This window comes from Sabethes cyaneus, chromosome 3, assembly GCF_943734655.1.
Source record: "Sabethes cyaneus chromosome 3, idSabCyanKW18_F2, whole genome shotgun sequence".
Classification (NCBI taxonomy): domain Eukaryota; kingdom Metazoa; phylum Arthropoda; class Insecta; order Diptera; family Culicidae; genus Sabethes; species Sabethes cyaneus.
In genome coordinates, this window is record NC_071355.1 from 44,994,440 (window position 1) to 45,020,568 (window position 26,129).

Sequence of the window (26,129 nt, forward strand, 5' to 3'; positions counted from 1 at the left end):
TTTTCAAGCAAATGGTTCCAAATTTGGCAAATTTGGCACGTAAAGCTTTTAGGAGGCAGTAATTTTTTATGGCGAATTTTAATCCCTCGCCCCTTTAGGAGGGGGGCTCCCATACAAATGAAATTTAAATTTCGTCATAACTCGAGAACTAATCAAGCCAACGGAACTAAATTTGGCATGTGGGGATTTCAGGAGATAGTATTTTTTTCTATGGCGAACTATGAGTCTTCCCCCCTTTACGAGGGGGGGGGGGGTGAGTTAAGACCCCTGCCCCTTTAAGAGTGGGAGCTCCAGTACAAATGAAACACGAATTTCTGCATAATTCGAGAACTAATCAAGCAAACGGAACCAAATTTGGCATGTGAGGGTTTCTTGAGAAAACAATTTTTCTATGGTGAATTGAGACCTCTCCCCCCTGGGGTAGGGTGGGGACTGTCAAACAAATAAAACAGAAATTTTTGCGTAACTCAAACTAATTGAACTCGCAAAACTTTTGACTCTTCCATAAAACATTAGTCAATAACAAGACCACCAAAAACTACCTACTAACTAGATGATTCAAGACGAGACAGCCGTAGGGCGCGAATGTTGCCGGCGACCCACCGTCACCTGTGTTTAGGTTTATTTATTTTCCTAGGTATACTGAGCTCTATTCCTTTCCGTCAGTTGGGTCCGAACGAGCGACAGCGAGTAAGGAGGGAATCGCCACTGCGTTATGATACTTTGCGCGAAAAGGTCAACCGAGATTGGTTTTCCGCAAACTGATATTCGGCAAAATGTAATACAATCACAGCGAATATTTAAAATTTATATATTACCCATAGTTACGTAACTGCCAAAATGAATCTTCTAAGGTTGAACTCCTCAAAAGCTTGGAAAACTCGAGATTGTGAGAAAGGTCATCCGAGATTCCGGATTTATGTACAGCATAGTTTAGTTTGTGTCAATACGAAGTTTGTCGGATCAGCTAGTAATAAATAAATAATAACAAATGTCGATTTATTTTGTTTCTTTTAAGGCTAATATATAAGTTGCATGAAAATTGAACCAAAATCTACAGAGATAGTGCCATAAGTGTGATCTCAAATACCTTCGGTTTTAACGTCAGAGATGCAAAATGGAACGAATCTATCAGAAACGCGATGGTTTCGTTCCACTGTAGAGCGTCTGCTACTTGAGCAGATTGTGCTAGAATTAAATGTAGTAAACATTTGCTCTCACAAGGGAATCCTACGAGGCAGGAAGGGAATCCTGCCATTCACGCTCGGTCACTTCTATAGAGTTATGAAACTCGAGACACATTTTTTTGGGGGTTGTAACTTTATTATTTACTAGCTGAGTTCCCGATCTTACTCGGGGAGCCTTTGTCTCACAGCCACTTGTACATCAGTTATTGTAACCGAAATGCCTATAATGCAAAAATACAACGCTTGTTCCTCTTTCGGACGTTCCTCCACATTTGTCAGCACCCCCTCTTTTGACTATCCGACCACCTGCACATCTGTTTTCTTTACGGAAATCCCTATAAAACCCTATAAAGAAAGAAAAACAAACCCATTTTTCCTATTTGTACCTTCCGCTTTTAACAATGGCCACCCCGCCCATAGGAAATGAATAGTTTTGTTACTGTACTTTTCTAAACCCAGCTTTTTATTTATTTATTTATTAGTTTAGTATCATATGGTATCCAAATAAAAAAAACTAGAAGGTGCAACAGTGTTTCTTCCATGGATCCATGGATACAACAAACCTGTAATTCCTTTCATCTCACTTCAAGACAAAACTTGTTTGTAAACAATGTTTTTAGTGTCACCACCAGGAGCAAGTATGCACAAATTATTGGCTGAGCCCACTCTGGAACATGCCACATAAAGTTTACCATGGGAAAAACATGGTGTTCTCAGATGAACTCCACGCTGTGACTCAAACAGAGTCGACCAACAACAATTAGCACTAATGATCGAACACTTTTTATACAGATCACAGGATTCCCTTATGTCAAGGATCATGTGTACCAAGTTTGATGAAAAACGGTCAAGGCGTTTCGGAGTTATGGCCTCCCCCCTATTAGGGGCCCTTCCTTTTGTTGCCCCCCTTTTGTTGACCCCCCAGTGCTGATTCTCTTATGTCAAGGAACATCCCAGCTAGCACCAACTCGTATATCAATGTACGAAAACTATCATAAATATCTCCTAACAAACTCAAAATCGTAACTAAAGCTGGATAAAGTGGGATCAAGTAGATTTTCTGTCGTATATAATGATAATGACTGATATACATACGATTTTCAGCACAAAATCGTAGAGTAGTACGGAGAACCTCGCGCTTAATCGGATATTATCGTATATAAATACTTATACAGTCGTAATGCTCAAAATTATTCGTAATCACGTATATCGCCTCCAAAATAGTACGGATATGCCAATTTTGCGCATGAAATACGATTTATTTAGCATGTATATCTGAACGTAATGCTGATTTTTACCTTTTTTATACATATGAAAATGCTAGCTGGGATGTGTGCCAAGTTTGATGAAGAACGGTCAAGGCATTTCGGAGTTAAGCCCCCCTTGTTATGAACCCTCCCCCCTTTTGTCAACCCCCCAGTGCTGATTCTCTTATATTAAGGAACGTGTGTGCCAAGTTTGGGGGAGATCGGTCAAGGCGTTCTGGAGTTATGGTGGAACATACAAACATACATAAACATACAAACATACTCACGCTCACTTGTATACGTTACGTTACGTTTCAAAAAACTTATTTAAAAAAAACTTTTTACACGGATAATCGAGTCCGACCTGTAGTTATATTTTGAATTGAAATTTACATTTTACATTTAACATAATAACCGAGTAAATCCGTGAACCTATCGAAAGAATGTGAGATGTTGCAGGCGTCTGATGATAGTCGCTGCACAGTAGACTGAAACGTCATATGTAAAAAGGATTTTAACGTAGTCATGGTTTCACCGAAAATAGTCTACACACATGCAAAGGCCATCTAAGACAGTCTTAGATCTTTATCATACTGAAATAACTTTGTAGAACAGTTGAAAGCATTAAAAAAATCTTGTGCAAAGTTATTAAGCTGAATTGATTTTTAGGTGCCTTTTCAAACAAATCTTTATGTTTCGAAACCAGTACGAAATTGATAGTTACTACATTCAGAAAATTTACTCATTTTGGAATGTTCCACAAGTTTCCTGACGAAAAATTTTTTTGGACGCAATTAGACAAAACAGTGATATGTATCACCCTACTAGGTGGATTCACGATCACGATGTAACCAGACCGACCGGTTGACTAATTTTTGGATCACTATCCCAGTTGGCTCGAGGTATGATGCTGGCCTAATAAGCCAGTCAACGTATGTTCGAATCTCGGCTGGGAGAGTCAATAGGATCGTAGCAACTGGCCCTGCAATTGTCCTGTACTCTAACAGCTGGCTGCGAAGTATGTTGTATAAAAACAGAAGGTCAAGCTTCGATAACAGAATGTAGCACCTAGGCTTTGCTTTGCTTAAGGAGTATTTTAACATGGCTGACTGGATAACAATATGAAAAGTTGTCGCATTTGCATTCATTATGACTACCTACCTGGCAGTACTACCAAATATTTAATTTTATCGCGGAATAAATTTTTCCATATGCATTGTTGCTAGGTAGTTTGCTGCACCTGTTTACAACATGTTTACTGCAACGAACTTACTTATTCCCAGATGCAGATTGAATTGTTGTAATTTAATTGACAGCAGTTGTCAAAATCACAAACAAACAATTGCACAAACGGATTCTACAAATAAAGACGATTTTATTTTGTACGTCAGTTTTCAACTGACTTCGTTTTTTGTTGTCTAATTTTAATCAGAATTTTTTAAATTAACCATTTTAAATATTGTTTAAAAATTCAAAAACAGCTGGAAAACCCAGAAAGCATGATTTTTCAAACGTAGTCTGCATCCAGGGATGGTACGGTCATTTTGACTCAATTTTGATTCATTTGACTGTACCGTTCATTTAGTCACTAATAAGATACTAGCATTGTAGCGCCGCGACTACAAAAGATACAACAAGAACAAAACTTTATTCAGCAAAATTATAGACGATAACCTGTTCTACAAATGTCCCATATATAACTTTGTCATATTTGGCATCGTTAAGACGGTACTGTCAAATGAATCAAAATTGAGTCAAAGTGATCGAACCATCCCTGTCGGCATCCATAATTATTTTCTTTTTCATTGCCGATCATATTTTGACTTAAGTTGTTAGTTTATTCAAGTTATAATTTCAGTGACAAATTATTCGAAATAAGAAAAATCAAATTACTTCGCCGCTGAACGATTGAGTATTTTGCTAGCTGAACGGTTTTCTGGTACAAAATTGTGGAATAATCCGACGCTATATTTTCACAGGCACATCAATTAATCGTGATTGATTATTATTTAAAAAGTGAGATGTGAATGTCAGTACCCGTTGCATGAATGTGCCAGCGTAAAGCTTTATTTAATTGTAAATTAATGGAATAAACTCAATTAGCTTCGTTAACTTCCGCCCTAATTTAAATTAATTATTTTCTCCTGATTCTTACTGTCGACTATCGCTTTTTGTCGATTCAAAAGCATTGAACTTTTCGTTGCCAGTGGCGTACGTTTTTTTGTTACTCTGAATTAATTTATTACAAAGCGCATAAATTGCATTCTCTTTCTTTGTGTAATACTAATTGATAATTTTTTTTTGAAACCCTCACAGGTACAGCCGAATTCATCATGCATTCTCGAATACTGATGCTCTTCTGGCGCAAAAAGCTGCTCCTACTAGCCACCTCGTTGCTTTTTCTGCTAGCCCTATGGTTTTGGGGCTTCCTGTACACCACGCACGTGTCCGATGGTGGAAAAATCGTATCGGTAAAGGAACTGATGATGGGTGGTGCCAGTCGCCACGAAAGCCTGCTTCAGCGATTGGGGTTCTACGATGATTCGTCGCTGGATGACGGCGGACAATCATCGAACGGAGCTGGAGTGAAATTCGTTAAACCAACCGGTAGTTTTTCGATGAAGAATAGAGGTAGAGTGCAAAAATTTGCTTGTGTCATGAATTGAAACTAATTTTTTTAAATTCTAGCCAAATTCTACAATGAATGGGAAGCCATAATGCAAGACCGCGAGGAAAAGCCGCACATTACAAAGCAGGATATCGCCAAGAAAAAGTCATCCGAAGAGCTTCGAATGGCTGCGGAAAAGCAAAATCACTACGAACATGAGCTCAAAAAGATGGGAGTTCCGGTAATCGCTGGCCTGGGACCGGGAGGTCATCCACCTCCGATTCAACGCTTGGTTCACTTGGATTTGAAAGGAGCTCCGCCCAAGATAGCGTACCTGAAGAGGCTGATGCCGATTATGAAAACATTAGGTGCTACCGGGCTATTGTTGGAGTACGAAGACATGTTCCCCTATAGTGGAGCTTTGTCCCCCATCGCAGCCAAGAATGCTTACAATAAAAATGAAATTTTGGAAATTCTGAAAACAGCATTCGCTCTGGGTTTGACAGTAATCCCACTAGTGCAAACATTTGGACATTTGGAGTTTGTATTAAAGCTGCAGGAATTTCAACATCTTAGGGAGGTGGAAGATGCTCCGCAAGCTCTTTGCCCAAGTCAGAATTCGTCGATGATTTTCTTGGAGGAACTTCTTGATCAAATTATAGAGTATCATACACCGGCTCAGAATGAGAATCTACTGCATAAAGAGGACATAGAGAAGTTAACACCGAAGCTAACTCACATTCACATTGGTTGCGATGAAGTCTACCAAATTGGGCAGTGTAGTCGGTGTAAAAATCGTATGAAGGATCAACTGTTTCTGAATCACGTTTACAATGTGGCCACAATCATCAACAAAAAATGGCCTCAATTGAAGATCATCATCTGGGATGATATGCTGCGCCACATGTCGTTGGATACCCTGCAGTCGTCCGGAATCGGGAATCTGGTCGAACCCATGATTTGGGTATACGCCGAAGACATTTACAAGTTCATCCAATCATCCACCTGGGAGAAATATTCCGCCGTTTTCAAAACAGCTTGGGCTGCATCCGCCTTTAAGGGCGCTCATGGAGAGGCCTTACTAGTTCCGCCGATTCGTCGTCACCTTGAAAATACACTTCGTTGGTTGGCAGTTATTCAAGGAGAGGGAAGTCGATTTGCGCATGGTTTGCAGGGACTGGCTTTAACCGGCTGGCAACGATACGACCACTTTGCTATCCTATGTGAACTGCTTCCTACTGCCCTACCTTCGCTTGCCATCTGTCTGTCGACCGCTTCTCGGGGGTATTTCGATGTTAACGCCAAAACGAATCCCGTTTTAAGCAGTCTAACCTGTCCGGAACCCACCAGCGAACGGCACGCATGGATCGAGCTTCACAAGGATACGATGTTGTCTACCTTTTCGCGATGCATGTTTCCCGGCAGTGTAATCTACCGCTTCATTCTCCGCCTGATGACGCTGATGACCGAAGCGAAGGAGTACATCGACGAGGTTAAACAGCAGCGCGGTTGGTTGACGGATTACAACATTCGGCATAACTTTTCCTCCGGTACACGTGTCGATGATTTGCTCGGTGAAGACTACCGGCTGCTGAATTCTATCACCAATCTGGCACGGAATGCGGCCTCTACGTTAGCGGAGGTTTACGATCATGTGAGTTTCATTTGTATGAAGTTGTTGCAAAATTTTTACATTGTTTTTGTTTTGTTCAAATAGTGGACTTCGGGCGAGTTCATCGAGCAGCGGATTTTTCCGATTCTCGCAGAGTTGAAAAATCTGGAACGGATCGGAGAGGGATTGAAGAAACGGAAAACTTGGCCGCAACGGCCGCTGCCCTATCTGAAACCATTCGAGGCACTCGGTATCGACGAGAAAACCTAGCTAGAGGAGTACATGAAGATTCCGATCCGACACTGAGTTGGTTCTGTGATCAGAGAGACCAACGGAAGTGGCAGCAGAATCTTTTCACGGATTGCATTGTGATTTAAAAGTAAAGTATTACTACAGTAGTGGGATAAGTAGTGGTTTAACGGATTATAATCGACCGACTGTAGGTCAGTAAACGATTGCTGAATTGTGGCGATATTGCACTGAAATATTTAAAAACAGAGCTCAAACTTTTGTGCCAAAACATTTTGCACTTTATTTTTGGACCATGAGTATTTCTATAAAATTGTCTTTAACAAGAAATTCACTGAAGTTTTTTGGAGCGTCTTAGTAGAATACGAAACCTGGAAATTAAATAAAAAAAAACTCATCCAATTTAATTCGACTATGCATATTTTATTCTTGACAGTTACGTATTTCGCCTATGACTTGCAGGCTTCTTTAGTGTCTGTTTTCAAAACTCACACACTTTCCGTGCAATATGCCACAGTTTCGAACTCAACCTTAAGTAGTACAGCTCAAATTTGATACCTTCAGTATTTAGTAAATCGTTACACGAGAAATTACTTTTCCAAAATATTTCGGTAGAACACGAAGACTGAAATTCGAAAATAGAAAACAAGTAAATGTTGTAGACTTAATCTAATATGGGTGAATAAATCAATTAAAACAAAAATAAACACACAAAAATCCACAATAACATTGGCCATGAAGTTAAACTTTATTGTCCTATCACAAGTGATCCAATTAACTATCAGGAGAGTAACATCTAGGTATAACACTCACAGGATAAATTATATACGGATTGCATCTCACTCTCAGATCCTCAGAGCATACCACCGTCAACCAGTTCCAGTACAATGTCAGTCATTTTTTTCCTACATAGCTCATTCGGCGGAACGTTCAACTCTGGCGGCGTGGCAGCCGAGTCCGAACCACTTGCGTACAGATCCGGTGCTTCCTCCGACGAGCAGGTACTGATTGGAAGCATGTCCATGGCCGTTCCCAGTCCAAAGCGTGCGTAACGTTTGAACTCACCATTGATCTGAAGCCACAGATCAGCTTCATCTGTGCAGATGTCATGAAAAGATCCCAGTAACTTCAACGATTTCACCAACTGCTGTTGATAGATTCGAAGCCAATTTTGAAGATTCTCTTTGCGTAAGGATGCATCCGTACAACAGTAAATCAAATAGGCCAGGTCCAGAGCCAACGAACCATAGCGAATCAGTTGAAAGTCGACAAAGCACGTCTGTAAAACAAATGAAAGTAATCTTTGAACTCAATCCTTTTTTTGGAACCATCTAACCTCACTAATACAGCCCTTATCATCATATTTGTACAGAATGTTATTAGTCCAACAATCGCCATGACAAATCACCGAAAGCTTGCTCTCCTCGTTCACCAACTCCACCATATTACCGAAGCAATCACTCAAAAATCCCTCCAACTTATCCAAGTACTCCACTTTCTCCGGAATCGCTTGCGTCACCATTTCGATGGCATTCCTCGTAAGGATATCGTAATAGTTTTTGTACCACTCGGCATTGGCCCGCGAGAAAACACCCTCATAAACCTTAGCCTTCAGTTTCGAAAACTCACTGGGATGCTGCTTCCTATAGGCAAGACTAACCGCATGAAACTTGGACAGTTCCGTCAGAGTTGCTCTCATTTGTTCCATTCCGAGTCCAGCCTGGCGATCGGGCATACTGAAGCCACGAACCTGCAAATCTTCCAACATTATCAGATCATCCTGGGCCAGATAGCACTGTGGCACTGCTCGAAAGATTTGACCACCAGTGGTAGTATTGTTACATTTGCGTTTTTGGAACGTCACAAACTCCGGCATGATGGTGTTGTAGAATTCAACTTCATTGCGGAAGAGAGCTTCGCTTTTGAAGGCTTCCCGTTTTATTTTACAATCAGGCAACCGTTTGCAGATCACGGTGCGCTCCCAGCGAAGTTTCTTTTTGCCGTCGTTGGCACGGGTGTGACCTTTGAGAGACAATCGGAACAGGGCGGCCGTGTAGTTGTCCCCTCTGCCGGAGCCTTTGGCTTCCTGGAAATAAAATTGCGAATAATGGTAGGTCAGTTTGAAATGATCATCACAAATTAATTATTTAAAAGCAGAGGTGGGCACAATTCCGCTAATCTGCTAACAACTAATTAGCTGAGCCAACATGTTGGTTAACGATTAGTGATTTCACTAATTTTTAAAAGCGTTTTTGTTAACTGAATTAGCGCTAAATTTCTGCACCACTAACTTTTTTCCAGGAATGTTGAAAAACTTCAAACAAAAAGAGGTGCCGTATCATTATTCTAGACTAATTTTGACAAGAGCAATCAACGTATAAACCCTTTAATTGAACTAGGTATTTTTTTACTTATTTTTTATTTATTTAGGTATCACGCTTATTACAAATATATCGGCTGATTAGGGTGAAAACTCGGGTGCAATTGGTTTTAAAATAAAAGTTGGACTAGACTAGAAGTAGAAATAAGATTTGGAATTAAACTAAAAATTGTAGTTGAAATTGGATTTGAAATCGGACTTGACACAGCACTTTTTAAATTAGACATGAATTTGGATTAATTTGCCTCCCAGTTGGCAGGTATGATGCTGGCCTAATAAGCCAGTCGACGTATGTTCGAGTCTCGGCTGGGAGAGGCTGTTCGAGTTAATAGGATCGTAGCAACTGTTCATGCAATTGTCCTGTACTCTAACAGCTGGCTGCGAAGTCTATCGTATAAAAACAGAAGGTCAAGTTTCAAAGTTTCAATAACGGAATGTAGCACCTAGGCTTTGCTTTTTTGGACTAATTTGGGTTTCAAGCTTTAATTCATATTGAATTGAAAGTTGCCCTAAAATTAGATTGAAAATTGGATTTAAATTGAGGACTGGACTTGAGATTTTATTACGAAATTAGACTCGAAATTAGGATTGAAATTTTTCGACTCATTCTCTTATTTTACTTCTTTTCGGTTCTGTTTTTTCACTTTTTATTTCATTTTTCCTCCTTTTCTGTACCGTTTTCTAAGTTTTTACTCATACTTTCGTTTTCTTTTTCTCTCGTTTTCTTTTTTCTGTCCCGTGTTTCCTGTTTCATTGTTCCGGTTTTCTTCGTTTACTTACTTACTTACTTACTGGTCCATGTCCGCCGGTCCGACAGAACAAAGAAATAAAACCACAGATCTCCATGGCCCACGGCTATCCACCATGGCTTTCACCTGTCGCCAGAATAGGTTCTCGATGACAACCCGGATGTCGTAAGCTAAACGCGTCACCATTTTTTTTATTTTCTGTCCTATTTGCCCTCATGTTTTGCACTCGTTTTTTGTTATTTATTTATTCCCGTTTTTTCTCTTCATTCCTTCTTTTTTTCGCTTTCAGTTTTCGTTCTTTTCTAAATCTTTTTATCTCCTTTCCCTCTTATTTTTCGGTTTCGTATATTCCGTTTTCCCTGTCTCAGATAGTATTCTTTCATCTCTTCTGTCACATTCATTTTGGCTTTGGCTTTTCTCTTAGGGTTTTTCTTTATATCTCACGTTATTCATCGTTTTCTCTTACGTTTTATCCCTTTGCACTATATAATTTTTTCTGCGTTTCTTTTCTTTTTCAGCACAGTTTCCCATTTTTTGTCTCATTTTTATCTTTACCCTTTCCCTTCGGACCTCTTTTTTCTGATCTCCTCGTTTCATCTATTATGTCTCTCTTCTTTTTCTCTTTCATTTTGGTTTTTCTTGCTTTCTATTCATAATTCTTTTTCTTATCATTTTCTTTTCTTCTTATTTCTTTTTTTCTACCCGCTGTTTCCTTTTTCTCTGTTCCGCTTCACTTCTTTTCCTATCTCAAAATTCGCGTTTTTCCTGAGTCCTGATTTTCCTCTTTTCCTTTTTTCTTGTTTTTTCTTTCGTTTTTTCCAGTACCGTTTTGACTTTTATCAGTCCCGTTTTATGTCTTCATCTGTTCGGTTCTTTCGTTTATTTTGTTCTGCGTTTCCTCCTTTTTTATCACGTTCTATTTTTCTTTTGTCTTCTCCGTTTGTCTTCCGTTTTAATTTTTTTTTCTCCATTTTATTATTTTTCTTTCGCATTTTTCCTCTTTTTCTGCTACAGCATTTTCTCCTGTTCTTTTGCTTCTTATCGTATACCGTTTTTTCTCCTCTTTTGTCCCATTTTCTCTCTTTTTCTGTCTAGTTTATCTACATTTTCTTTTTCTTTCTTATTTATTCTTCTTTTCTCTTCCATTCTTTATATTTTTCTGTTTTACCTTTGTTATACTATATAACAAAGGTTTAGGAATTGGTCGAAAAACACGAAGTTGATTTAAGGCCCGGAGGGCCGAGTCGCATATACCAATCGATAGGGTTCGACGAATTGAGCAATGTCTGTGTGTGTGTGTGTGTGTGTGTATGTGTGTGTGTGCGCTGCTTATTTTCTATCGCCTATTTCTCGGAGATGGCTGAACCGATTTGTCTGCTATTACTTTTGTTTGAAAGGTATTATAGTGAAGAATATTGCTGTTCGCTAGATTTCGTGGTCCGACTATTCGTTTAAAAGTTATAAGCAAAAATGTGAAAACTACGTGACACGATTTTTCCCGGAACCACACAACCAATTTCAACGATCTTAGTACCAAATTAAAGCTCTTATTATTGCTAAACTTTATGCCACGTTTTATTGAAAACAAACAAGTGGTTTATAAGTTAGCCTTAAAAAACCAGTTTTGACAAGGTTCAAATGATCGCCTGTTTCTCAGAGATGGCCAAACCGATTTATGCGCTATTAGTTTCATTTGGCAGGTAATATAGCCGGATAGATCACTATTGAATGGTTTTTTGATTGGACGTTTAATTTGAAAGTTATGAGCAATCATATACACCACACCAAAATTAACAATTATTTATAATGATTTTAACCAAGATAATTTACCTAATTTCAGTTATTTTTATATCAAACGAGAGGTTTTGACACTACGAATATATATACAAAATTTCATAAGAATTGGTTCTACCGGTCAAAAGATATTAACCCTCGAACACTCGCGTCAACTTTTGTAACACGGTTAGTCGCGCGCACAATAGCGCAAACCAAAGAAAACGTGCGTACTAGAGTTTTGACTAGGAAAACTTGGTTTAAAGTTTATCAAACCTTTGGAAGAGTTTCTTGAAATTGAATGCTCTATCGTCTGATAGAATTTTAATTTTGATTAATCCCCCTAAAAGTGAAATAAAAAAATTGTTTTTCTTCAGTTTCAATATAACACACTGATATGTTCTGCAAAGTTTTAGAGCATAGTATTACAAGGAATTTTGCTGAAGACAGTAACCTTCTATCTCTTCAGCGAAGATAGAGAAATCTTATTTATTGTATATGCATTTGTAAAATCAGTTTGTCTATTTTAGCTCTATTTGTAATCGTTGTATGACTTTTTCGTTTATTACAAAGTTGTACAAACAGTAAAAATACACAACTTTGCTGAAAATAGTATACCTCTATGTTTAGGAACTGTAGAACTTTGATTATAAAAGATACCCTGCTTTTGACCCCGAATTACTCGACTACCAACAGATGGATACATTTTAAACATTTTACATTTGCTGATAGTTTTGCTGCATACAGACACCATTTTTCCATATGAAGAAACGAGAGAAAATTCCCAAGTCAATTGCGGTACACCTGACATGCTGCTTGCTTCTTTTCTGTGATGTCGGTTTATGCTGATCTGTTTTCCTAACAATTTAAAGTATTAATGCATTGAATAATTCTGACATTTCGCTCATAACAAGTTTATTGAAGAATGTAAGTTAGTTAAACAACGATTTGTAACTTTATAACAATATGGCTTGAAACCTGCACATGTTGTACAAAATACAACAGCGTGAGTAACCGAAGGTTAATAAAAATTGATGAAATTTATTCAAAAAAACTTTATTAATGTGAATCAGATAGAATGGCATGACAGGAAATTATGCATAGTTCAAAAACCCATAAACTAGACCTTTACTACGCAATGTATATGTTAAAGAATAATATTTCTTCTTACAACTTACTTTTACTTGCACTTACGCACATTAGTAACAACTTACTCAGCAATTTCATAAGAAAAGGAACTATCAAAATTTATAAGTGCTGTAAAACGGGCTAACATTGATCACCGGGGTAATATTGATCAAATGGACCATTCGCATAAGTAAGTGAAATAAACCACTACTGCCAACTTTCCTGAACTGACCAATGTTACCCCGTTTTACGGTACTTCTATTTCGTTCAAAGTTTGCAAACTTATTCAGTTTCCAAAAATTTTATGTAAACAAACGCACCACGCAATCTTGAATAATCCAATAGAACCAATAGATCCAATAGAATCCAATAGAAAACCAATAGATGAATTATTTTCCGAAGACGTTTAGATTTCTATCTCAATTAGCAAGTAAGACCGTATAACAAAGGTTCCTTTCACCACTAGGTGGATTAAATCAGGTTTTCTTCTCGATTTTTGTCTCGTTTTCCCTCCTTTTCTCTCCTGTTCCTTTTTTTTCCACTTTTATATCTTGTTTTTTCTTTCATTTTTTTGAGCATGAGCCAGTTTTAATACTTTTTCTCTCTCGCGTTTTTTCACTTTTTTGTCCCATTTGTCCAGTTTTGTCACATAATTGGAGAATTCGCTAAAAAATGATTACACTCAGTCGCTATTTACGCGAAGGATACGTCTCGCGTAAATCAAAACCGCGTAAATTCCGAAATTCGCGTAAACAAAACCGCGTAAATTCCGAAAATCGCGTAAAAAACCGCGTAAATTCCGAAATTCGCGTAAAAACCGCGTAAATTCCCAAATTCGCGTAAAAAACCGCGTAAATTCTGAACATCGCATAAAAAACCGCGTAAATTCCGACATTCGCGTAAAAATATTCGCGTAAAAAACCGCGTAAAAAGCGACTTCAGTATATTTGAATTGATGAACATCCCTCATGAACATACATTATTCGCCCGTCTCGCCGATAATACATCCACCAGCTTTGAATTTTATCATGAACGTAACATCCTTGTGAACACGGGAATTCGTTCAAACATTGAATATTGCACATTGAGTGTGGACGATTTAGCGGGTGTAGGATGCCTCGGGGACACCGAAAAGTATTCAAAATAATGTCACCTTGAAATAGTTTAAAGTAGTGTTAGTTGCTTTAAAAGCAGCATAAGCTATTATATCGCACTTTTACTTTCGCATATTCAGTATGAAGCATTTATGTATGTGGCTCATTAGTTATAGGCGAATCAAACGATTCGCTTCTCTGTTTTCTCATGAAAAACCCGTTTGCCGATACTCGCTGTATATATTCATTTTGCGAATTTTCCAACCTCTGCTTATTTATCAATGCAGTTGGATTTCGAATTTGGCATGGTTTGATTTTGACGTGGTTGGATTTTGACAACAAAAGTATCCGTTTTTGGCAACACAAAACATTTCACTTCCCAAAATATGCTTAAATATCAGTCAGTTTCCGCCTATATGCTCTAAATGACGAAAAAATTGATGCCCTCAGTGTGTTCATGAAAAAAAGTTTACGATCAAAGAATGTTTCGAATAATAATATTTTTATTGCCGTAGGACTGCGTCTTATCGCAGGTTGCCAAAAACTTAGGGTAAGACGGGGCAAATAAAATGGTAGCATCTTATTCCTCACATGAATGAACATTCATTTATCTACCATTAAAAATTATATAAGGAATTGATTAGTCCATTTTACCAAGATTTATCATCAATTAATGAAAAGTCTAACAATTTTCATACTCACAACCAGGCGGGGTAAGAAGGACCACCAAAGGAGTAAGAAGGATCATGTCGAAGTAAGGCAGATTGTGGCAGATTTGAAGGATTGTTAGCGTTTAAACATAATTTCAATAATAATAACTGAATTGGAACAAGTTTTTAAGGGGTTTTCAGACACATGCTAGAAGAAGCAAACTTAGGTACGTGCTGAGAGAAGGAATAATTTAACTAATAGTTTTATTTAGAAACTAAAAGTAGACGTTATTTTACTCTACTGGTTGTTATTTACTCTTATCTTTACGTTATTTTCGATGATTTCTCAGCAGCACGTTTGCTTTTTGTAATATTCTTCATTTTGGGTAACACATAAAATGAGCTGTCTAGTGAATTGGAATTGACATTCTGTTAGATATAAATTTACATCGATTATGTTATCCGAATGACACTTATTGGCTTTTTTGACGCGGGAGGCTCTGAGTCAGACAGGATAATCTCAGACTCAGGGATAATTTGTCTGCTTGTCGTAGACGAAAATGGTTTCCACAGTTTTGTAACAACTGCCTAGTGAGCTGCTACCCCGACAAACTTCAGCAGCACGAGACCCGGACTTCGTCGCAAGGTCGGCGCGCTACTGGGCAAACTGGAGGGATTTCGCGATACAAAAATTACACCGAAACGACCAACTTCTTTGTAGGAATGTGTTTTATTGTGCGATGTAGTGTTTCCGATGGGGTTGGATTACGGGTACATACCACTCTGCTTTTCTCTGCTTATCGACGGTGGCGGTGGGGTTTGACCGGCGAGCGCTCGCTGATCCTCGGTGCGGCTACGGGCGTCTCCAATGCCGGCTGGCAAAATGGCGTCGATGACAGAATGGCGGGTGACGAATGGGCGACCTGGAAAGGCGTTCCAGGTAGGTATTCTCACAGGCGCTTCCTTCTTTGGCGGAAATCAGTTGGCGACGGACGAGACCGACTTTTGCCAGACCGAGAAGGGAATCCCTTCTTTACGTTTAGGGCCGCTGCCCGAGGGTGGTATCCTCCTTTGCGTTTATGATCGCGGACGATCAGAGGACCAATCGCTGGTCTTTTACGGGTTAGGCGTAAGCAACCGTCAAGTTGCCTAGGCCGAAACGAGTGCAGGGTGCCTTCGGTCGCTCGCAAGCTTCCGGAACACGATCGCCGATCGCTAAACAAGTATTCAAAAATACACCAAAATAAGGTCCTGAATGCTCGGGTTAGGGATCTTTAGCGTTAGGGATAGGGAACCCTTTCGAGATTGGCACTTTGGCACTTAAAACATTTAATAAATTTTTGCACTTCTACTGCACTCGCTCGCCTGAATTCAAATGGCCGTTGGCGCATTGTTGAGAACTACCCATAGATTCCTTTTAATTTATTTGGCGGTTTGTCGACTCTATTGTATTTTGTTCCGTAGCCTGTCATCCCATCGGTGTTGTTGCATGTGTTTGAAGCGTGTTTAATGTTTAGTACTAAGACTCAAAATAGGTGGGCGTTTATCAAAACATGTATAACAAATATAAAAACATTTAATTTTACTGTAACGATCGGTTACAGTTTTCAGCTTTAAAAACGGTTGCCTTCATGGTAACTTTTCTCAGATGTTCCACAGTGTTCCGCAATAAGTTGTACATGGTGGGATACAGCATAAATTGATTCATAAACAACAAGTGAGATTAGCTGCTCATAACTGCTCTCTCCCGAGATACACCCACTTAAAGATTACATGTACAAATTAAAAAACCAGTGATAGCTTCTAGAGGGAAACAGATAGAGCTCTACTATCTTCGACGAAAACGTGTAATTTAATGTGATTAATAATTTCTTATAACATTTGAAAAGCATACAAAGTGTTATTAATGAGCTAGATCGAAAAATCTGTTTTAAGGGTGTCCCTAAAAGTTTCGCTCTATAGCTTCTTTCATGTAACAGGCAGAAATCTTCTGTATTCAATAAAGTTTATCGAAAATAGTTTAGCTACAACTTTTCTGTAGGAAGAATCATTTCTGACTTAAAATAGAGAAAATATTTTTTGTATCTGATTAGGGACACCCTAATGTCCCAATATTTTTTCTTCATTAGAAAGTGCTTTTTGAATGAAGAAACTTATCTGAAGCAACAATTATGCTATGTATTAAGAATGTATGTATTTCGATGCTATTACTTATGTCTCACTATTTCTGAATTCCTCTCACTGTGCGACGGACGTATGGCGCTTTTACTCCGTGAAAAATTTCCCGTCTTACCCCTAGTTAACAATTTACATTATTTTGCTTTTTCCTCGCAAGGCGTACTATTTTATACTTCTTCCGGCACACGTAGAACAAGTATTACCGAAGCCAGTGATAAGGACAAATAACAAATGACAAAATATTTTGAAAAACCTTTAATTTGTTGCTGCTGAAATTAGATCGCATAAAGACACTAGTTCTAGTTTTGACGTTGGCTAATTAACAAAGCATACTGGCGCATTTGTGGAACATTTAAGGATTTCTAGCCGAAATCGATGTGGTCCTTCTTACCCCTGATTCCTACTTGAACCAAACAGATAGCTCTTGGCGGACTTTTTCAACATAAAATGGCTGCAATCGTTGATTAATAATATTTAGTCAATTTCTAACGCATTTACATTAATTTTTTTCATATCAAAAAGGAGTCTCGAGTTTGGCACGGTTTCAATTTTGGCAACATAGGTGACACGCATTTGTTACCAAATTCGAAATCCTACTGTACTTGTCTTCGAAAGTATCGTACAGACAGTTCAAATATATACTAATTCTAACTTTAAATGTACTTAAGCATTTTACTAAAGGTAGTCACATTATAATAAAAACTGTCAGATACAACATTGAACTCACAGATTAAGTGCGGTGCATTGGAAGCCTAAAGAAGTATGCTCACCGAGTATGCCTGCCTAGGTGGTATGTTGAGCCGAAGTTGTCATAATATCTCCGGGTTATCAACATTGTTTTGCAGAAAGTCAAAAATAAATAATCATTGCAACATATTCCTCCTGTTTGTCAAACTAGGCAGGCATATATGAGGTAGAGTGACTATATACAGAGTGGCGACAATGTCAAAATTGGAATGATAATTATCTGTCAGTGTCATTCCAATCGAGCAGACAACCTATCCAACGCGTATGCAGGAAAGAGAAAGAAAAACCTAGGATAAGCCGCATTGCATACATTTGGGATGACTTGGCGCCACTCTGTATATAGTCACTCTAATATGAGGCATACACCGGGGCTCGTAGGGAGACAGACGAACTGAGTTTGTACCACGCAGGCTTTTCCGTCCTGCTGGTCTGGATAGAAAACAACACAGACACCACTATAGAAAATGGACCAAATTTAGCCGTAGCAACTTCATCATTTCTCGCGACTATAACTCAAATTCAGTACGTTTCATTAAGACCAAAATATTCAGTAAATATTATTCTATCAATTTGGTATGAAAATCTTGTCTCGAATCAAACTGCTCAATCAGACCAGTATGCTAAGCAATTTGTATCGTTATTCTGGTATTTTGAAAGTATGTATTATCATTTACGAGCAGTGAAGTAAAATTCTGAATAGATAGGACTATACTATGGTGTAATGGTTAAATTCAAAACCCGAATTAATCCACCTAGCGGCGTGACCTAGCCTTTCTACTGTCACAATAATCATCATTTAATTTCTCAGGAACATCTATGTATAATTAACTTGACTATATTTTTAAATATCCGTTCCGTATTCCTCAAAATCCTTATTTGCCAGTAAAATTCACAACGTATTGCGTAGAATAATTAAATTTTCTTTCCTTGTGTGCGTAAATACTTGTAACACCTTATTTAGTTTTATAATCGGTCGGCCTAAACTTTCGGGCTTCAGAGCCACATAGGAAACTTGTTTTGAATTGACAATATGAAATATGTGTTCAGAACAGATTTTTTGATAATTAATTAATACCATGTGTTCAAAAGTTAGCATCTTTGAAAAACAAGAGTTCAGAAAAATTATTATTATACTTCGCCTTTGAAGACAAAGAATATCAACAACAAAATGATTAATCTCAAAATTTTACTATTAGTTTGCTTGGCTTCAATTTTGCAGTATATCTGAATTAGAAAAAATAACTGAATAGAGCATTAGATATGAAAAAGAGAAATTGAACTTTTTCTTAGCTGGCGCTCCTTCAGATAATTATTTTTGCATGAAAATCAAAACTTATGCTTTTTTTGAATGTACTTTCATGAAAAGATAGTCATTAGCTTGATCGCATCGTTTTTACAATGTTGGAGGATTAGGAAAACAAGAGGGTTGCAAAAGCTGCGCCTTAAACATGCTTGAGAATGGGAAATATGATCGATATGATTTTCAGTGCTTGTCATTTTTGATTTATTTGTTGAAACATGATACATGACATAAGACTAGAGATGGTCGGGTTTCATATTTTCCAAGCCCGAACCCGACCCGGGCCCGAAAATTTTTTTGCTGTCGAACCCGGACCCGACCCGAACCCGAATTTTAATTTTCTGTCAAACCCGAGCCCGACCCGAACCCGAAATTTTATTTTTGGTCAAACCCGAACCCGGATTTATTTTTTTCGCTAAGCCCGAACCCGACCCGACCCGAACCCGATTTTTTTTTCGGCCAAACCAAAACCCGATCCGAACCCCAATTTTTATATTATGTTAAATTTGATCCCGCCCTGAACTTGAATTTTATATTAATTTTCATAAAACTCACACCTCGATTTAAATATCGGCAATTTTCTTTTCGTATTCTCTATAACGTTCGAGCTCTAAAATTTATTTAAAATTTTAGGTTTTTTTCACCTTTCTTTTGGAACTGAATTGAAAATTCTAAAAAATTAAAGTATACACTAGAATCGTTTCTTTTACTTTTCGCGGGAATATCTCTTAAGTTTTCTATGAAATCTGTAAAAAGTGAAAAGAAAAATTTACATGAAAAATTATTTTGAAATGCTTGGATCTTGTTTCATTATGTTATACCGGTATCTAATAGCTGAAAGCTAGTTCTTAGTCTAAAGCACTAGCACCTTAGTTTAAAGGTAGCAAACATAAAAGGGATTGATTTTAACACTAAACATACCGACTTCACTCTACAAATATTTTTCGCGAGAAGACCGGAAAAGCAATGGGTCAAATGACCCCTTCACGACGATATGTTTAGTGTTAAAGACAGCTAAACTTACAACTATTCCGAGGCACGAAACTTTTTGGAAATCGAAATAGAAACCAATAATTTATGATAGCAAACAACTGTAGTCTTCTGTCAGTCCACCCAATCACTAGTTTGATTTTGATTTGATTTTGATTTTATTGATTTTATTCATCTGACTTGTGTCTTAATGAATTTGGGGAAAAAGCCGGGAGGGCATAAAAAACCCTTCTTTTTGGTTGCAGTAAACTTAACAAAAACAAACTTAATAGCTAACAATCAAGCTTAAACGTGTACAGGTTAAAATAACAAATATGCAATAGTCAGGACAATACATCTAATAGTCTACGTTTAAAACTAGCGTTACTAACTCCGAATTCAAAAAGGTGAAAAAATTCATTAAATACTGTGCACATAGAATAAAACGGAGTGTTACGTAGAAACTCGGATCTAGCGAAAGGAAGGCTGAAGAAGCCATCACGAGCTCTTAAATGTCTAGATTGGACCTCAGCACCAAGTAGTTCCAAAAGATTGGGACAATCAATTTCGGACGAGATAATTTTAGCAGCAAAAACAGCTTTAGCGATTTTCCTCCTATTTTCGAGTGAAGTGATACCAAGCAATCGACAGCGGGATTCATACGGCGGCAAGTGGTCAGGGTTGATCCAGCGTAGGTTTCTAAGAGCGTACCATACAAACTTCCGCTGAATATTTTCGATGCGACGGATCCAATTCATATGATACGGGGACCAAATAATAGCGGAAGATTCAAGATGGGATCTAACTAAAGCATAGTACAGCGACCGGAGACAGAGGGGGTCATCGAACTCCTGAGCTATCTTAAACATAAACCCGAGTTGCCGATTAGCTTTATCGACTACTGATGCTTGTTGCTGTCTGAACGTAAGCTTCGAGTCTAGGTTCACTCCCAAATCTTTAACAACTTCTGTCCGCTCCAAGGTATGATTTCCAATTGAATAGTCAAAGCTGTAAACTTCCCGGCTTCTTTTGCGATGAAAAGATATAACGACGCACTTCTCAACGCTAAGGGTCATTCTGTTTACTTTACACCATTCAGCAAAACGATGCAGACGGGCTTGAAGAACATGGCAGTCAGTGAGATTTTCGATGGTGTTGTAAATTTTGAAATCATCAGCGTAAACTAGTTTACATTTACCGTCATATAAATTCGCTGCATCGTTGAAGAACAAGGTAAACAAGATAGGTCCAAGGTTGCTGCCTTGTGGAACTCCAGAGCAGTTCGAAAATTCATGCGATAAGGCAGTACCAACTTTGACTTGTAGGGTTCTATTTTTAAGATAGGATTCCAGCCATGCACAAAGCTGCCAGGAGAATCCTAAATGTCTAAGCTTTTTAATGACAATGTCATGATCAATGCGATCAAAAGCAGCTTTTAGGTCCGTGTAGATCGCATCTACTTGAAGACCGCTACCGATAGCTTCACTGCAGTGAGTAGTAAACTCCATTAGATTAGTGTTCACTGAACGACCAGGCATGAACCCATGTTGCTGCAAAGAGATGTAACCACGGCAGTTGAACATAATGACATCGCAGACAATCAACTCCAAAAGCTTAGATCCGGAACAAAGTGATGTAATTCCACGGTAGTTTTCAACCAGCTGTTTCAGTCCTTTTTTGAAGACAGGAAACATGACTGACTTTTTCCATTCAGAAGGAAATTTCACCTGCTCCATTGAAAGGTTGAAAATCCGTAACAAAGGAATTTTGACCATAGATATACAAGTTTTTAGAATTGCTGACGGCACTCCATCTGGTCCCGGTGCATAGGATGGCTTTAATTTTCGTGTAGCTTTCATTAACATATCTTCAGTGATAGTAAAAGTATCTAGATCGATCAGATTAGCCGGAATATGTTCTACACATTGATTGTCGACCATTGCACAAGTTGGAGGGTTGAAAATTGTAGAGAAATGGTCAGCAAAGAGTTCACTTTTCTCCGCGTTCGACGTTGCCACAACATCTCCACGGGTTATGTTTGCAGGAAGACCATGATCGTTGGTTTTGCTTTTAACGAATGACCAAAATTTGGCAGGAAACCGTCGTAATTGCTCTTGGGTTTTGCGAACATAGCAAGAATATCTCTGACGATTGTATCGACGATAATTGGCGCTAGCGACATTAAAAGCCATTTTTGTAATGGAACAACGACGGCGGGTATATTTACGTAATGCAGATGCACGGAGTCTCTTGAGTAAGCGAAGGTGTGCATTACCCCATATTGGCTTGGAAGGGGACTTAAAGCGCGGAGTATATCTTGATAATGCGTCTCGAAAAATGAGGTTGAACTGCAGTGTTGCATCATCCACATCGATGCAGCTTGTGACTGGATCCCAGTTGACCGACTCGAGAAAACGAAGTAAAGCTGGTACATTAGTTCTCTTAAAATTTAACGCTGTGCTGTCCTGGTCAGCAGTTTGGGCGACTTGTACGTATACATCGACGTTAAACTCTAGTGCAGGATGATATTCGTCAAGTGGAACTAGAGGGTCAATGGCGCGGGACGGGACAGAGTAACTAGCTGTTTCGCTGATGAATACGAGGTCGAGATATCGCCCATAAGGATTATAAATGCCATTAATCTGTAAAAGATCTGTATTAATCTGGGCGCAGTTATGACATGATCTAACTAACGAATTCTGGAATATATAACTTTTAGTCTAAACTCGATCTAAATCTGAAAACACTAAACCGTCTAATAAGCAACCAGTCCAGTGTAGCTGATATCTGAGTCATACTAAATATCATTAAAGTACTGTTTATTTTATTATGTTAAAATAATACTTTTACAAAAACAATGTGGAGGTGGTTCGGTTTCTCATTACCCAAACCCGAAACCCGGACTTATTTTTTTCGCTAAGCCCGAACCCGACCCGAACCCGAATATTTTTTTCTGACCAAACCCGAACCCGACCCGAACCCGACACCTGGTAAAAGTGTCAAGCCCGAATCCGACCCGAACCCGACGGGTTCGGGTTTTTTTCGGGTTTCGGGTCTGAAAACCCGAGACCCGACCATCTCTATATAAGACATCTGTCCTTTAAAATGTCATTAACGAAAACAAATCTTACAAAATTACTACCGTGCAACGTTTACTTCCTATTTTTCATATAACATTTCTAAGCTCTAGTATCTATTGATTGAAAAGAGCATCTATTGATGCGCAAAATTTGTTTGAAATTTGTATAAATTTATTTGGAAAAATCAACTCATTTTTAATCCTATACACCACTATACCTTCATGCTTAAATTAACTGCTTTTCTTCGCTGTTTGCTTTTCGTGTACAATTGTGAGTAACAGCAAGTGAACAAAATGACAATTGAAATCTGAAATCAAAGAAAAGAAAAAGCTTTTCGATTGAATCCCATTATTTAATACTTATTTGCAACAGATACGTAGTTCGCCTACGACGTGCAGGCTTCAACAGCGTCTTATTTCAAAGCGTATACGTATCTGTTGCGAATAAATATTAAATAGTGGGATTTAGTCGGTAAAAGTTTTTTCTTTTCTTTAATTTCAAATTTCGTATTCCACTAAGAGGCTTCAAAAATTTCAGACAATTGATTCAGAAAAGTGAGAAACATCTTTTCTTGAATTTCAATGCAAATTTAAAAAATTGCAAATTGTCATCCCAAGTAACAATTTGAGTTTTATTACACTCTTATGATGACATTCAAGACCAAAAATGGTCATGAAAACCACCAGAAGAGTACAATCAAACTCACATTGTTGCTTGGGATCACATACACACACATACATACATACATACATACATACATACATACATACATACATACATACATACATACATACATACATACATACATACATACATACATACATACATTCATACATACATACATACATACATACATACATACATACATACACACATACATCACACACATTGAATACAATCAACATTTGTTTTGAATTCACACGTTTTAACGGTTTAATATACGGTGCTTAAGTGTTAAAGTTTAAATAACTTTTGAATGAACTGTCCGATTTTAAATAACTCGGTTTCGTTTGATAGATCTTAGTAGTAATTTTCAAATAATAATAAAATGTGTGATGTTTTTCATTGAATTAATGCTTATATGTTACAAAAATATGTTTTAAATACTGTTTTTTCACATTTCTTTATGTAACTTTCAAACTACAAGCCCAATCGTCATGAAATTTGGAAGTTAAGGGTTTGCAAGGCTCCTCTTTCATATGCAATCAATTTTGTTCAAATCGGTTAAGGGACCTATGAGATAATGAAGTCCCATATTTTTCATATTTTTATACATAACTTTTGAACTAAAAGTCCGATCAGTATGAAATTCAATAGCGACCAATGGGACACCTAGACCTTTCATTTGACACTAAGAACATTAAAATCGGTCCAGCCATCTCCGAGAAAAGTGAGTGAGATTAAAAGCGTCACATACACACACACACACATACACACACACACACACACACACACACACACACACACATACATACACACACACAGAAAATACTCAGTTTTCGAAACTGAGTCGAATGGTATATGACATTCGGCCCGCAGGACCTTCTTTCCATTTCCGGTTTTCCAAGTGATTTCTATACCTTTATACTATATATTTATATAGTAGAAAGGCAAAACGTTGGTGTTGCATACCGTGTAACAAAAATTGTAAAGGGGATGTTTATCGAGTCTGCAAGATCATCCCACGGTTTAAGGGGAAATGCGTTATTATTAACTCTTCGTATTTCAGAAGCAATTTTGGGCACAAAATAAAAACTCTGTTTTTAAAGTGTTTTTCACTGCTTTTTTCTCACCAAGCGGAACATAGAGAATACATTTCCATGAACAGTAATTTTACTTCAATTAAAGAAACTGCTTTCGAAATGGTGTCTTCTGATATCAAACAGCAAAAAGTTGCTGGAAATTATTTTAATTTTTCAAACTGTACAAATACAATTTTTTGTTCAATTTTCATTTATCACTGTGCAATTGTTTGGTACAAACTAAGTTATAAGCTTTTCGCAATGATGCCTCACATACTTGATTTATAAATTTGTTGCCAACAGCAGAAGTGTGTTCATTGAAAAAGAAAAAAGAAGAGCTGGCTCTTCACACCCATCAGAAGTAACCATCTTTAAACTACATATATATTCTGTAAATTGATTCGTTTGAAGAAATATCCAAATGAATTATAATGGCAACGACCTAGTTAAATTTTTAAAATACACTCGTCATTAATAGATAGTAAAAACTCACTTCATAAGAATCAATAACCAAATCCGGTTCAGTTTTCACAAAAATCGTCTGCAGCATCGTGAGATTCATCTTCGACGTCGATGATGTAAGCTCTTCACTATCACTATCGTTTACACCCATTTTATCAGTGCTCTCTAGGAAATTTCCTTCTTCAATTTATTTAAAACACAAAAGAATTTCTATCGGTGCACTTTCTTTTCAGTTTCAATCAAACCCGATGCTTATTCACAAACAGGCTGATTCACAAATCATCGTACAGTGATAGATGACCATCAGTCGTCCATCCAGCGCATTAGAACGATGAAAGAAATCAGATGTTCTATTGACCGTCCCACGAGACGTGCACGTGCAGAATCCAACTACAGTTTTCACGAGAGAGAGAGAGAGAGAGGATACGTCAAACTCAGCAAAAGGGCAACTTCCGCCAAAAGAAATCCTGATATTGATTTTCCGCTTCCGATAACGGAGAAGTTTTGCACTCCTCTCCCGAACGTAATATTTCTGCCGACGAATACCAACCGTTTCGAGCGCGTGTAAATGCACTACTGAAGCTGAGACTCGGTTCCATCTGGCGTCTATATTGTACCGGTACCATCCGGAGAAATTTCAATTGCCCTCAAGTTCATTACAATATAAACCGCGTTCACCAGTGATTCTAGTTTTAAGGGGAGCTAGTTTGGGTACATTCTTGTGTTTTCTTAATTTAATATGGACTATAAACGTAATTTTTTTTCTTGGTTTATCATGATTTTTTAATATATAGTTTATTTATTACCATATTTATATTTTCCATTGTTCTGTTATTAAACTTCTTAACACTTTAAATTTGAAATCAGTTATTACGTCAGTTACAGAGTATCGTGCATGTAAGTTCAAAAAAACGTTAGTGCCAAACGTTTTACAATTATGCATTGAAAAATCTTTTTAAATTGTATCTACCTTG

At 37.8% G+C, this 26,129-nt stretch overlaps 2 protein-coding genes across 2 annotated transcripts; one reads left to right on the forward strand and one right to left on the reverse strand.

Annotated features, from left to right (window-relative positions):
• Positions 1–4,767: 4,767 nt before the first annotated feature.
• On the forward strand, positions 4,768–6,924 carry LOC128743609 (hexosaminidase D). The gene is made up of 3 exons (XM_053840214.1): positions 4,768–5,065; positions 5,123–6,696; positions 6,760–6,924. The coding sequence occupies exons 1-3, from the start codon at positions 4,768–4,770 to the stop codon at positions 6,922–6,924; spliced, it is 2,037 nt and encodes a 678-aa protein (XP_053696189.1).
• An 832-nt stretch (positions 6,925–7,756) lies between these two features.
• Positions 7,757–25,306, reverse strand: LOC128742328 (uncharacterized). The gene is made up of 3 exons (XM_053838660.1): positions 25,187–25,306; positions 8,240–8,989; positions 7,757–8,182 (listed from the first exon to the last, which is right to left on the reverse strand). The coding sequence occupies exons 1-3, from the start codon at positions 25,304–25,306 to the stop codon at positions 7,757–7,759; spliced, it is 1,296 nt and encodes a 431-aa protein (XP_053694635.1).
• Between the last annotated feature and the right edge of the window lie 823 nt (positions 25,307–26,129).